The sequence below is a fragment of the Suncus etruscus genome, chromosome 6 (assembly GCF_024139225.1).
Source record: "Suncus etruscus isolate mSunEtr1 chromosome 6, mSunEtr1.pri.cur, whole genome shotgun sequence".
NCBI classification, from domain to species: Eukaryota; Metazoa; Chordata; class Mammalia; order Eulipotyphla; family Soricidae; genus Suncus; species Suncus etruscus.
The window spans coordinates 1874448-1889088 of NC_064853.1; the positions used below are offsets into that span (position 1 = coordinate 1874448).

The 14641-nt window shown below is 59.2% G+C and overlaps 1 protein-coding gene across 1 annotated transcript in view; it reads left to right on the forward strand.

The window, feature by feature from the left end:
* Positions 1-14313, forward strand: part of LOC126010953 (histone-lysine N-methyltransferase PRDM16-like) — a 79415-nt gene extending 65102 nt beyond the window's left edge. The window contains exons 3-5 of the mRNA XM_049774561.1: positions 11962-12012; positions 12064-12178; positions 14195-14313. Coding sequence (XP_049630518.1) covers positions 11962-12012; positions 12064-12178; positions 14195-14313 — 285 coding nt within the window. The remainder of the gene's footprint in view (positions 1-11961; positions 12013-12063; positions 12179-14194) is intronic.
* Positions 14314-14641: the final 328 nt, after the last annotated feature.

Here is a 14641-nt window from a genome sequence, read left to right on the forward strand (position 1 = left end):
GAGGGGGACTTTGCGGGGTGGGCATCATGCATGTATCTGGACCGTGAGACAGTGACAAGCAGGGAGGGCAGGTGTCACGGGAAATGCCGAGGCGTGACGGTGGCCGGGCAGGCAGAGGGGCTGCCCTCAAGTGTCCGTGTCCATGCCACTGGATGTCAGCAGAGGGAAGGGTGTCACAGGGGTGAGGCTGAGCGGAGCCTTCTCGTCAGCCAGGCTCCACACTCTGGGCGTTGGACACTCAGATCTGCCGCTCTTTCCCATGGGTCTGCTGGGCACTATGGTGCCAGGCCAGGGGTCCCCCCACCACCACTCATCCGTTACGACGGGACCCCGTAAGGGTGGATGCTGATGGCTCGCCTGCCTGAGGGGCTAACACAGGGCCTGGGTGCTGCCCCCTTGCCTGGTCTAGAAACCCCAGAGCAGGGCCGGGCGGGGAGGAGCTCCCTCTCGGGAGCTGCTGGTCTCCTGGAGGTCTGGGGGCTGCCAGGGTGCAGTGCAATCGGTCAGGAGCTTGGATTCGGGGTGCCTCATCATCACTCCCCATGGTCACGGCCTGGATTCTGTTCATGTGCAACCAACCACCCAGCCAGGTACCCCAAGTTCTCGGCCTGGCAGCATCGGGGTGAGGCCTGATGCTGGCTCCAGCTCCCCTGAGCCCCCCACCTCCTCCCGGCCCATCGCCAAGTGCCAGGGAGGACCCATGGCCATAAATCATTCGCTCCCCACATCTGCAGCCCCGGGGGCCCGAGATGGTCCCCAGCCCGGCCCCCTCCACAAAACCCCTATTGTGGCGGCCGCGGAATGGAGATGCCCCTCGTGACAAAGGGTCGCGGCGGCCAAGTTGCGCCCGCTGGGAGTGGCCGGCCCGCCCTGCGGGGAGCGCGCAGTCCGCGCTTTCTTCCTCCTGCTTCCCACTTTCCCTCTCTCGTGGGGGTTCCCCAAAGCCTTTCATTCCGGCTTCATATTCACATAAAGACATCAAGAAAAACCCAGCAGAAAGAATTATTGGGCATGGCTGTCAAATGCCCTATCAGCCGCGGATGCGATAACCCTTTGTGCGCTGGCCTGGCCCATCCTGGAACCCCGCGCCACCGAGGCCCACCATCAGTGGTGGCCGGCCCCGGGCCTTGGGGGGGGGGGACGCAGGGAGGGGGCCCAGGGCCAGTATCCGGCATCCTGTACCACACGCGTCTTCGTTCCCGTCAGAGGGACACTCGGGGGCTGTGGCCAGAAGAGCAGAAGTAGGGATTCTCTTGTAGGGGTGCAGGCCAGCGGGCTCCAGACAGGACCCTCTGTCCCCATCTGTCCAACCCTGGCCCAGGGCCCTCCCTCCCAGGTTCACCCCTAGAAACCCGTCTGGTTCACTTTTCCTCCTGGTTTTCTGCAGGGGCAACAGGGGCCTGCCAGACTCCACCCTGCAAAAGGTGTGGCACGGGGGTCCTAAAGCATGGGGAGCAAAGAGGAGCACCCCTGGGTGGGCAGTGCCGGGAGGTGGGTGGGGGGTCCCGGCTCCCCGGAACCCGGACGCCACACGCTGACAAGCTGCTCCCTCCGCAAACGTTTTTATTTCCAATTAGCCCAAGAAAAATGGCTAATTTGCTGCCGCGGGAGCGGCTGACGGCTCAATCTGCGGCGTGTCAGCGCGGAGAAAGGCGGCGTTTGAGCCCGCGCGGCGAGAGCGCGGCCCGGCCAGGGTCAGGGCAGCGGGCCCAGAAACCAGATGGACTGGCCGCGGCGCGAAATCACTCACACAGACGCGCATTGTCTGCGCGCCAGCCCGGACCTGCGGCCCGGCCCCGTGGGGCGGCGTGTGCGGGAGCCCAGCGCCTTCCGCGGCTGCGGGGAGCGGGTTAATGATCACCCGGCCCGTCGGCTCGGGTCGGGCTGGCCGGGAACCTGAGGAAGTCGAAGCCGCCCGCCCGCCCGGCTGGCCAGGAGATCCGGCAGATAAGCCCCGGAGTTAATGGCTGAGCTGAGCGGACTCGAGACACCTGCCCACCTGGGGTGTGTGTGTGTCTGTGTGTCTGTGTGTGTGTGTGTCTCTGTGTGTCTGTCTGTCTGTGTGCGTGTCTGTGTGTGTGTCTGTGTGTGTGTGCTGCAGATGTTGGGGGCTGATAGAGGCACCAGGGCTGTGCTGACGGGCACAATAATCTGGCCCAGGTGCTTGCCGACTTTGCTCACCGAGCTGCTCCCAGCTCCCTGGCAGCCTCTACCTTTCTTCATGCCCCTCGTGGTGTCCAGGGGTGGCAGAAGGGCCCGTAGGGGGTGCTCAGAGCTAGTCGGGATCACTGCAGAGCTGAGACCCTGGGGCTGTGCAGTGGGGCTAGGCAGTGATCTCTGGGACAGGTGGGGGCAAAGACAGAGCCAGCACAGTGCTGCAAGGGACCATGGGCAGGGACAGGGAATTCGTGGCATGGCAGCAGTGGCGGCGAGGATGTTCTGATCTGCCTCTTCCGGGCACCACGAGGCCCGTCATCCAGGGCCTGAGGCTTCAGAGTTCTGGGAATCTCCCACAGCCAGCAGAGCCCATGTGGCCCTATGCTGCTTGTGCTGTGGCCCAGACAGGCACCTTCACTCGGACCCATCACCTCACCTGACGGGGAGAGCCCAGGGGGGGACTGTGCCTTTTGGGGGGGGGAGGAGCCACCCACCTGCCAGTTCCAGTGGCCATGTGCACATATGTCCCTGGACATGACTTGCCATGTGTGGGAGCATGTATGTGTGTCCAGGTGCATTCATGTCCCCTACTCACCCGTATTCTCTATATACACAAGTTCCCATCTGCACACATGTATCATGTTCACATGCATCTCTTGTCAGCACACTCATACGTTCTCATGTGCGTACCCGCGTGCCGAACACCATGTTCTGAGCACCTGTCAGACACACATGATCGTTCAGGCCTTTGTGCCTCACAGTGTATAACTCTCTTTGCTTTTGCATGTTTTCCAGCCCAGTCATGCATGAACACACATGCACGTTCCACACGGAAAATCCCACCCCTTTTGCTTGCTGGAGCAGCATGTGGACCAATCCAAGGACCCGCTTTTATGTGAGGCAAGGAGTGTGGAGACAGCCCCGAGGGCCCCTGAATGGAAGAGGCAGAGCCCACCTGTGGCCTGTACCTGTTGGTCCTCCTCGCCCAGGAAGGCCTCTAGGTTGTGCCTTGAAGGCATGCCTGGCTCTTCTTCTCTCCTGCTGGACTCCCATGTGACCCTGTCAGTGCTCCTCCCGCACTCGCCCCTGCATGGCCATGCCAGTGTCCTGCACGGCCATGCCCAGAGTCACCAGGCTGGGGGAGCCGGGTCTGGGCAAGACCCCCCCCACCATTGCGTCCTCCAGTCCCAGAGCCTACTGGTGTCCTGGGCCCCCCTGACTGGGCCTGGGTTCTTCTTGGGGAGAGTAGGCACAGCCAGACCATGCAGGGGGGCCAAGAAGCCTTTAGCAAACACCAAGAAACCCGGGAGACATCCCTGACCAGCTGCAGCGACAGCCCTGAGGCATGGGCAGGTTCCAAGGGTGCTGATCCGGCTGCCCCAAAAGGCCTGTTTCCCAGGGCAGGGAGGGGTGCTCAGCTCAGGGCGGGCCTCGAGACCTGATCGATTTTTGGGGTAAGCAAATGTTCCCGGTTTACAGCTCCTTATCGCCCGACTCAGAGCCACCAACGCCCCAGGTTCATCTTTGTCCCGGCTCTGCCTCTGGGCCGCAGGTGCGCCGACCCACCCTGACCCCGGACATTGCCGGATGTGGGTGGAGCTCAGTGCTGGCCCCCCCAGCCCGGCCCAGAGCCTCTGTTTTCAGATCCAGTCAGGCCTGGCTTTGGGGCTCCAGGGCTCCCTCCCTGATGCAGGGACGTGACCCGTGAACTTGGCGATTGACCCCCGAGCAAATCCTAGTGAGTCCCGCAGGGTTATGGGTCCTCATTCCCCACGCTCCGAGGATTCAGCCTGACACACGTATCTGTGGAAACTTTAGGGCTGGGGCACCGGGCTTTCCTCCTGGACCCCGGAGGAGGGGAATCTGGCCTGGCTTTGGGGGACTTTCTCGGTGATAGAAAAACACGCAGCTCACCGGGGATCCGTCTTCCACAGACGCGTGGCTGTCAGGACGGACGCAGTCACCCGTCAGGCCACTGCGCCCCTCAAATAGATAATCAATTTCCCCAGAGCATCAATAATCCGGGCGGACATTTATGGCCCGGCGGATGGTTTATCTCGGGGGCTGAGACAGCAGCGGGCTGATGGATGCTGGACCTGCCGGGAAACACAATTAAAGACGCGAGAGAAAGGGGTTTATATCCTGCACCCAAACAGAAAGCAATCAAATTCATAATTGAACTCCATTGCGTGGAATCAGCCAGAAATAAATATCACGCCCCAAAGAGCTCCTGCACAAGGGTGGATAGGGCTGCCCCTCCTTGGTGCCAGGGGTGCGTGGAGTTCAGGGCAGGCTCATCTGCAGGCCACGTCACACCTGGTTGCAAGGCCCATAGAGGCAGACCTGCAGCGCCTGCGTGGGTCCAACAGGGTCTCAGGGGAGACACCCATTGACAAGGCCCTGGGTGCTTATGTGGGAACAGTCTCCAGTGTAGTAGGAGCCCCGTGGGCCCAGGGCCTGTCCTCAGTTTTGGTGCGCGGGGCTCGGACCCGCAGATGCGCCGCACATGGTCTGTCTGTCCGCGCTTGGCCAAATATGGCCTTCGGCAGGGAGGGAAAGGCTCTGAGGGCGTCTGGACACCAACTCGCTCTTAAAACAGCATTTTGATGAGTTAAGTATAAATAAATCAGAAACACACGGATTTCATTTCCTTGAAGAGACCCGCGGGCTGAGCTCTAGCGGGAAAAGTGCCTGGCGCAGCGGTTTGGGCCTCTGACAAGCCCAAATATTTTGAAGAGGTTTCTCGGGCCATCCACCGGCTCCTTGTCTGCCCGCTCGAGGCTATGTGCACTCGGGGCTGTGTGCACGCATGTGTGTTCATGTGTGTGCCTACACATGTGTCAGACAATGCTCATGTCTCTGAGTATGTACACTGTCTGTGTTCACATGTGTCGCTGTGCATATCTTCAGGTGTGTTCATGCTTCTGTGTATTTGCTCATAGATGTATGACTGTGTGAATATGTGGCATAATCATGTTTTCCTGAACATCACGTGATTGTGCCCATCCACACGCCTGCACACATATAGTGTGCTTGTCCATGTGTTGTGTTTGTGTGTCTGTATACATACATGCCATGCATGTTTATCTGTGTGTCTACACTTATGCATGTAGTGTACGCACACATGCCATGCAGTGGTATATGGGCACATGCCACATGTGACGTGTGAAGTGTGCATGTGTGTTGCAATGACTTGCACTTGCGGCTGTGTGCTGCACACACATCATACAACATGTGTTTGCTCGTGTGTATTTGTGTGTTTGTAACATGTCAACTGTCATGCGTATTTATCCATATGTGTGGCATATTTGTCCATGTGAGTCTTTATGCCTGTCATTGTGTGTCCATGTGTCATGCATGATTTGTTTGTCCATGTATGTTTGTGCCCATGCACATGGTGCATTCACTTGTCCCTGCATTGCCCAGCTGTCCTTATGTGTCCTAGTGTGTCATGTTTCCCACATGTGGGTGTGGCTGATGTGCATACATGTCTGTACACTGTGGTATGCCCATGCCCAAGTCTGCTCACATGTGTGCCGTGTGCAGGGTGTGGGTATGGGGTGCAGCTGCACCAGGACATCAGGAAGGCGGCTGCGGCGGGCCCGTGAGCTCTGCGTTTGCCATGGGAGATGAGGGGCTGTTGTACTGTGAACCCTGGTATCCTGGACACTCTCCCACTCCATGTGGCCAGCAAAGCCTCGTGGGCACAGGGAGACTTGCCCAGACACTGCGTCTTCTGCTGAGGGGCTTGCACATCACAGCCGTGGCCTCCAAAGACACAGCTGGCCGGAAGAGGGCAGTTGGGGAAGTCCAGTCCCTCCTCCTGGGGGCTGCAGGGCCAGGTGGGGAGGGGAGAGTGCCCGGGATTTCTAACTGGGGGCCCCAGTGCAGGAATGTTGACAGGGCAGGGCCATGGGCTGCTGGGACGTTGCTAGACGACCTCAGGCTGCGGGGGCGGCTGGGGGGGGGGGCCCTGCTTCCCTGACCCCCCTCCCCGACAGCCTTATCTGCAGCATTGTCTCTGCGCAGAGATGTAAAAACAGAAACGGCCTCGCGAGACCCTTCCACACTGTTCCTCTTGGCACCGACCAGAAACGCTGCGGCCCACACTGGGCTCAGACAATCTCTAGCCCTGATGCATCGGGAGATAAAACTCCCTCTTCCCGGCCCCACGGGCACAGAGCAAGGATGTGCTCGAGCCCAGGCATCCCTGCCCTATTCCTTCAGCCACACTCCAGAACATTCCGGCACCCCCCTACTCGGACACTTGTGCTAATTGTACTGCCCCCTTGCAAGGCATGGGGGGGGGGGGCGGCGGCACGCAGCCACACCCAGACGGTCATCCACGCAGTGACGTCTGTAATGGCAGCGCTGATGGGGGCGGCTGTGTCACACAGGAACAGGCCGAGCCCAGTTCCTGGCTGCCAGAGCCCCAAGTGTCACTGTCCGAGCCCCGAGAGCCGGCTCCTCTCCTGTTGTCTATTATTTATGGAGGCGCCTTTGGTGGCCAGAGCGGGAGGCCGAGCGCAACCAGGCCCAGGGCCTCGGGCCGAGCTGTTGTGCGCGGTGACCCACCTCACCTTCCCGCCTCGGCCAACTCAGCTGGAAAATTGGGCAGAGCGGCTGTGGTGGCTCCCAGCAAGGCAGGAGTAGGGCCGGAGGGGCTGTGAGCCACGCGTCGGCGGCCACGACACTCATGCCAGGCCCCCGCGGAGCGCTGTTCCCTGAGTCCATCCATCTCAGCACCAAACGCTTGCCTTCCCTCAGGATCCAGAGGCCAGAATTCATTTGCCTGGGTCCTGCGGCCTTGGCACTGGCCTTGTTTTGGGTGTCAGATTTTGGGCTACTGGATACCCAGGGCCTCACAGCACAGTGGCTGGTACCTGGGAACCTCCTGAGCCTCACCAGGGCTGGTGGCAGGATGGCAGGAGCCGCCAGTCACAGGCTAACCTGGGGACCTGGGAGGACCCTTGTCCAGGAAATAAAGCTTGGAGGAGCACAGGGAAGGAGTGAAGCAAGCACAACATGGGCACACACACAAATGCAGGGACACGGGTGCAATGTAATAGAGCCAAGTATGTGCATACATGTAACTGCATAATACACAAACATATATACATACATGCTCGGGTGTGTGCGTATGGGCTCATGTGTACATGTCTTAAGAGGTGCACCTGTTTGTGTGAGTGCAATCGTGTACTTATGTGAGTACATGTGAATGTTTCCAGCATGTGTCGGTAGGTGATTATGAGTTTCTGTGTGTGAGTGCTTGTGTCTATATGTCTGGGCGTATTGTATACATGTGCCTTGTATGTGCGTGCCTGTGTGTCTATGTCCATGCGAGGTGGCTGCCTTGCGGCGGGAGGGTGTGAGATTGTGAGGGCTCCTTTGTGCCGCCTGCAGAACCAGTCTGTCAGTATAGGAAAGGAAAGGGCCTGGCCTGCCTCACTCACTGCACCCCGACCCTGAGGTCCTGCCCAGCACTGAGACCTGCTGCAGCTCTCTGAGTCCCCTGGGTCCTGCCCATCTGGTCAGGAAGATGGGATGGAGCCTTGGGCCAGTTATCCAGTGGGGGGTCAGTGGCCTGTTGGGGGACTCTGTCTAGATCTCGATGCAGCCACTCCCACCCAGGAAGCGCTGTCCGGCACCCCCAGTTTTCCTAGCACCACCACAATCCTACTAGGCTCATCCTGGTCACCCTATCAGCCCTCAGGCCACGTGTTCCCTGAGGAGGTGCTGTTAAGTCTGGGGGACAGGACCAGCAGATCGGCACCTGGTGCTCCATACCCATGCTCTCCATACTCACTCTACACCAGCCCTGTGCTCCCCTCCTGCCCTGCTCCCCATGCTCCCTGTTTTCCTGGTGCTCCATCTCCCCCACCTGCCCCCGTGCTCCCCCATGCTCTGAGTGCTCCCTGGAAGGTGTGGGCTGCACTAGGCTGGTCCCACAAGCCTAAAGGCTCCTGCCCTCCAAGCCTGCCCGTGTTTCTCAGGGTGTTGGGAGACCCTGAACCTACCTCTCCTTGGTCGAAGATCACCACATCCCAGGCAGGGCATCGAGGTTCCCCGAGCGGGTCCTGCTCCACCCAGGCCAGTGCCAAGGGCTTGAGAGAGAGTGGGGATGTGGGCGGACGTGGGGGTCCCAGTGTAACAGCACCAGCCATGGAGAAGAGATCCCACAGCCTCAGCACCCAAGGGATCCCCAGTTTGCCTGGTGGGGGCAATTGCCCTTCTAGTCACCAGGGAAGGGTTCAGCCATTCTCGGAACCCTAAGCAGGTCCTGGGATTGCATTCTGGGAGCCAAGTTGTCTAGGGCTGGGGAAGGCCTTAGGCTCCAGGCTGTGGCCCGAGAAGGGTCTGGAAGCCACGGATCCCCTCTCAGCAGCTATGAGTGTATGCCTGCCCACCCTTTATTGGTCTTGGCTGAGCCGGAGACAGTGCTCCGGAGCATTTCCAAGTCTTTCCACGAGCTGTGGCCTCACTCCAGGCTGAACTCTGCCTTCTCCCTCCCTTGATGCTTCTTCCTCCAGGGTGGCAAGGTTGGGTCCTCACCCCTCACCTGGGCACGGGCCCCCACAGGCTGAACACAGACACTCCCGAACTTTCTCAGGCTAGGTGGGGGCGGACGACCGCACTTCCTCTGAAGCTGGAAGTGATGGCTTGTCACGAGCCATTGATTAGAAGTGCCACCCGCCACTGCGAGGAGATTTACACGGCCCCTCGGGGACATCAATCTTTCCCGAAGCAGCAGAAGCCGCCCCGGTGCCTGCAAACTGGGGGACGGGCACTTGCACTTGGGGGAAGAGCCTGTTGGGGCCAGTGGAGCCGAGGCTGGAGGGACCTGCTGTCCATGCAGGGCTCAGAGTCCAGGGAAGCGGCTGGATTCTTCGCTGGTCAAATCCCCAGACTGCTGGATCCTGAGGGGCCTGGGCTTGGCAAGCAAGGTCAGGGACAAAGGGCGTGTCCTCACTTTCTTTCAAGGGGCTCAGAAGGGCACGGGGCCTCTCCCAGTGCCCCAAACGGCTGTACTAGTGCCAGGGCTGTGTGTGGGACAGGAGCCTTCCAGGTGCCAGGACTGAGTGTCGCCTGTGCGTGGGGAAGATGGGGACAGGGGTGAGTGGCCCCTGAACCACCAAGGGAGTGAGGGGTCCAGGCAAGGCTGGCAGGGGGCAGGGGGCAAGATCAAGGATAGACACTCCTCCTGTGCTCAGGCTGGCCCAGGCTCAGGTGAACACCCCCCCCCCCCCACACACACACACCGAGTGGGCCTCTGGGTCCCTCCCAGTCCTGCTGCTTCTACTGGGGAGGTGGAGGCTGGGACCTGGGGAGTGAGGGCCTGGAGGTTGGGGGCCGGGGACTGGGCAATCTGGGTGGTTCTGGGGGCTACCCATCCCCTGACTCTGAACTTGTTGGCTGAGTAAATATTTCTTTCAGATCGAGCTGGGTATCCTTCATGTAGCCCTCAAACCCTGTGGCTCCTTGACCAGGCTGGTGAAGCAAAACCACCTGCAGAGCCCAGCCTGGTGCCCTCCTCACAGTGCTCTCTGGAAGGGGAGGTCCTAACTGGGGGTGCCAGGAGCCGCTCCCTGAAGAGACCCTGCGGGGTGGCTGATGTGTCTGCTCAACTGGGCTCGGGGAGCAGGAGGGGAACATGAGGTGCCTGATTTGCCCTTGGTGGCCCTTGGGCCATACAACCCCCCAGGACTCAGATACTTTGGGGTCCAGAGAGGCCACTGCAGCCCTAACCTCATAGCACTGGGTTCCAAGTTTCTGCTCCTGGGCCAGGAGTGTGGAAACTGTGGGCTGGTGGATGTAGGGAGTAGGGGTGTGGGTGGAGAGGTGGGAGGCTAAAAGGGGCCACAGCCCAGCTCCAATGGGGACTGGGAATGTCCAGGAGGTCTGCCCTGTGCCCACAATGAACCCTTGGGCCTTCTGAAGTTACATGCCGCACTGTTCAGGGGTCCCTGCACCATCTGCTCCCCATGCTTCCCCTCTGCCCCCTGTGTCCCCCATGATTCCTTGTGCTCCCCAGGCCCTATGGATGGGAATCTTAGGCAAGAGGAGAGGTGGGTGCCAACACATCCATTGCCTCCTCTGTTGGCACTGCAGGACCGGCGTGTCCTCACAGCATCTAGACAGCCCCAGATCTGGGCACAGACCTCCCCCATCATGTTTTCTGCCGACCTGGACTTCCCACTTCAGGGCCCCCAGAGGACTGTGGGATAGGGTGAGCAGACCTGGGGTCACCAAGCCCCAAGGTGCTTTCCCCCTGTGTTGGTCGGAGCAGACCGACTCTGAGATTCTCCCCTGGGGCGTCTGTGCCAGAAATAGGGCAGAGGGGATCACTGGGGCTGATGTCATCCCTGTCCATCCCCTTTGCCTTCTCTTGCCCATCTAGCCCCTGTCCATTCCCTCTGCCCACTCACCCTCTGCTCAGCAGGCTGGTGAGCACTGCCCACCTTAACACACCCACACCTCCTGGCCTGGACTGGGTCAGCTCCTGAAGACCTGGTCCCCCCACCAGCCTGCTGCTCAGGATCTGAGGAAGTATAGCAGGCAGACATGCCAGGGCTGCCCCCAGCTGTGTTCTGAGGCTGAAGCTGACTCCTGGGGTTTGGGGGGCTCAGGCCTGGGCACCCTGGCCCCACCTTCTCTCTTCACCTTCAGCCACAACTTGAGAATCTATAAACACACACACACACACACACAAAAAAAACCCCAAATCCCCACTGGCTGGCGTGGACCACACAGGGCTCTGACATACTGTCGTTTCAGCTGAGCCTGGCACTGGGATGGGCAACGCTGTCACAGGGGACACGAGGCATTCGGGGGAGTAGGACCCGACCCCATGTTTCTCACCCCTTTGCTTTATCTCCTAAAGTCCTCTTCCAGCTTGGCTTCTGTGTGGGAACACTGTGGTGTGTCCACACGTCTGTATACTAACACACATGTTTGCATGTTTATTGTATATGGTTCCACGTGTTTTCACATGTGTTTTATTATTCCACTGTATTTTATGACAACCACGATTATACATGCTTTGTGCACATGTGTGTGATGTGTACATAGCTTGCGTGTTTGTACACGACTACCTGTGTTCTCATGACTGCGTATTCATAGACGTGCATGTTTGCACAGGGTACGTGTATGTTTGTGCATGTGACCATGAGTGGACATCTTTGTGTATGTGCTTGTGTGTTGGCATGAGTGTCATGTGTGTAGGTTGTGTGTACAAATGTGTGTTGTACATGTGGGGGTACATGTGTGCTCTCCTACAGTTTAGAGCTGCTGTGTGCATATTTAGCTTCTGGCCAGTGGGGAGGGCATGTTCCTTGCACGTGGCTAACTGGGTTTGATTGCTGGCACCATGTAGAGTCACCCAAGCCCCCCCCAGAGAGCACAGCCCATTGATGCAGCCCTGTGGGCACTGCTTCAGAGTGGAGGGGGTAGGTGGGCAGAGTCAATGACCCTTCGGAATTCCAGGGCACACAGAAGGGGCTCCTGGTGCCCTGCCAAGCCCCTCTGCCCCCCACATCAGCTGGACTCACCCAGCTGTTCTGTGCTGCCCTAAGGCTGGGTGCTCAGCCCACGAAAGGGGTCCCCGAGATGCCCCTAAGGCCCGAGATGGGCCGAGTGTGATGCCAAGCCGAGCCCAGCTGGTCCTTCTGGGTGATGGGGGAGACCTGGGTGGGAGTCAGTGCACTCAACCCCGGCACCCTCAGCCCCCGGCGCCCCACCAGGCCTGGAGGGCTGCATCCCCCTGGCCCTGCACCTCTGACCCCTGCCTACTCCGCTGTCTTTCAGCCCGTGTTGGTGGACGCTGAGGACATGGTGCACGACAGTCACATCGGGAAGGTAGGACATGCGTCGTGGGGGCTCCAAGTGTCTGTGTCCTGTGGGCTCCAGCGACTCCCACATACTCGCTGCCCCACCCTGAGGCCTCGAGCAGGAGGCAAGGCTGGCTCTCCCATGGGCGTTGACATTGGGTTGGGCGTTGACATTGGGGAAACCCCGACTCAGGGTACGCAGGGATGTGCAGCATACAGACACCAGACAGCATAGGCTGTGTGCACCTGCATGTGCTCCCCATATGTTCCTTGTGTGCTTTCCGTGTTTCCCATGTGTTCCCCCAATTTCTTTGTGTGTTCCTTGTGTGTTAATTATCTCCTGTGTGTTCCCTGCATACTCCCTATGTGTGCCCATGTTCCCCATGTGTATTCCCCACATGTCCCTGTGTGTTCCTTGTGTTTCCCATGTGCCCCACCCACATGTCCTCATGTATTCCATTTGAATTCCCAGGTGTTTCTGGAGTTCACATTCCCATGTGTTCTCCACATGTTCCCATGTGTTCCCTGTTTCCTCGATTGTTCCCATGTCTTTTCCTCCTTTTAGTCCAGGCTCTCAAACTCAATTTACCTGTGGGCCGCAGGAGGCAAAGTCAGGGTGATCCTTGAGTGCAAAGTCAGTAGCAAGCCTTGAACATTGGGGGGTGTGACCCAAACAACTAAAACAAAATAAAACCAAAAAAGATTCCTCTAGGGCAGGGCCACAAAACCTTGTATGGAGGGCCGTTTAGTCCCTATATGTTCCTATGTGTTTCCTGTGAGTTTCTGTGTTTCCATGTTCCCCACTTGGTCCATGTATTCCCCCCGTGTTCATAAGTATTTCTGATGTATTCCTGTGTGTTTTCCCACTTGTTCCCATGAGTTTTTCTGTGCTTCCCATGTATTCCCATGTGTGCTTTCTGTGTTTCCCATGTGTTCCCCATTTTCCTTGTGTCTTCCTGTGTGTTTCTTATCTCCTGTGTGTTCCCTGCATACTCCCTATGTGTGCCCATGTTCCCCATGTGTATTCCCCACATGTCCCTGTGTGTTCCTTGTGTTTCCCATGTGCCCCACCCACGTGTGAGCAAGTGTATACAAATGCACGTGTGCACTTGTCTGTCTGTGCTTCTGGGCATTTCTGCAGTTGGAGCTGCCCCTCCCCCCAGCAAAGGGAGACCGAATCCCCCACGAATCCCTAGGTGTGGGGAGCCGAGTGTCTGAGGAGTTGGCCCAGCCCCAAGCCCTCAGCAGCTCCACACAGGGGCCGTTACAAACAGGAGGGCACGGCTGTGCTGTCTGGGGGCTCTGTCGTGGGGTTTGGGGGCTCTACTGTTCTGTCTGGCCCCGAGGAAGACTCTTCCCCACAGGCCCCGTCAGCTGCCGCGTCTGGGCCTTTGCACCTGGCCTGGATGTGGGGCTCAGGGACCTGACACATGCATCTGGGCGTCGTCTCCTGTCCCATACCCGCCGCTTCTCATCCTGGAAGGGCCTTGGCCTCTCCCCCTCCCCCCCAACCTGGGGAACCTCGTGTCATCATTCGCCCTCAGCAGGACACCAGTGGGGCCCCGGGTGCCCGTCACAATCCCTATCACCCAGACACGGCCCAGGGGCTAGGGTGCCTAGTGCTGCAACTCTGGATTTAGGCCTTTGGGGTGCCGGGGTGCCAAATGACCCCACCCACCCTCCACACACCGGTCCTCTTACCTGCTCACACACATACACACCCAAACTGGTGGCTCTGTCCAGTGGGCTCTGCATCCTGGTCCCCCTGACCCCACGTCCCCTGACCCCATGCCGCCTGACCCCATGTCTGCCGACCCCTTGTTCCCTTGACCCCATGCCCCCATCCTATGTTCCCTGACCTATGTCAATCTGACCCCATGTTCCCCGACCCTGTGTCCCCTGACCTTTGTCCCCTGACCCGGTGTCCTTGACCCCATGTCCTCTGACCCCTTGTCCCCTTGACCCTATGTCCCCTGATCCTGTGTCCCCTGACCTATGTCAATCTGACCCTATGTCCCCCAACCCTGTGTCCCTGACCCTATGTCCCCTAACAACATGTCTCCTGACCCCATGTCTGCCGACCCTTTGTCCCCTTGACCCCTAACCCAATGTGCCCCCTGACTTATGTCAATCTGACCCTATGTTCCCTGACCTCATGTCCCTGACCCTGTGTTCCCCTGACCCCATGTCCCCTGGCCCCATGCCTCCAGACCCCTCACCCCCTGCCCTCCCCCACCTAATACTGCACCCAGCTCCACAGTCGCCACAGGGGCACCGGGTCCTTAGTGCTGACGGCTCCTGCCGCAGTGCCAGCGTTCACCACGGCTAGGCCACACTTGGGGACACGGTCATGTGGAGGAGCTGTCCCTGGGCTTGTCTCTGTTGACTTAGTGGGGAGCCCCCCCCCAGACATCTGCCGAGGTGCCCGAGGCGTCCATCCATCATGGACACTGCTCCCCAGGGACGCCGTGGCCATAATGAAAAGGCCGCAAACAGGCTTTGGGGACAAATAAAGCGGCGCCGAGGCCCGAGATGGATGGAGCAGAGGCTCAGCGCGTCTTATCAGAATCCAATAGGATCGACACCAGGCTGAGGGCTTAAGTGTAGCTGCGGACTTTCTGGAAGGCTTGAATTTATCCGCCAACAAGAGTGCGGTC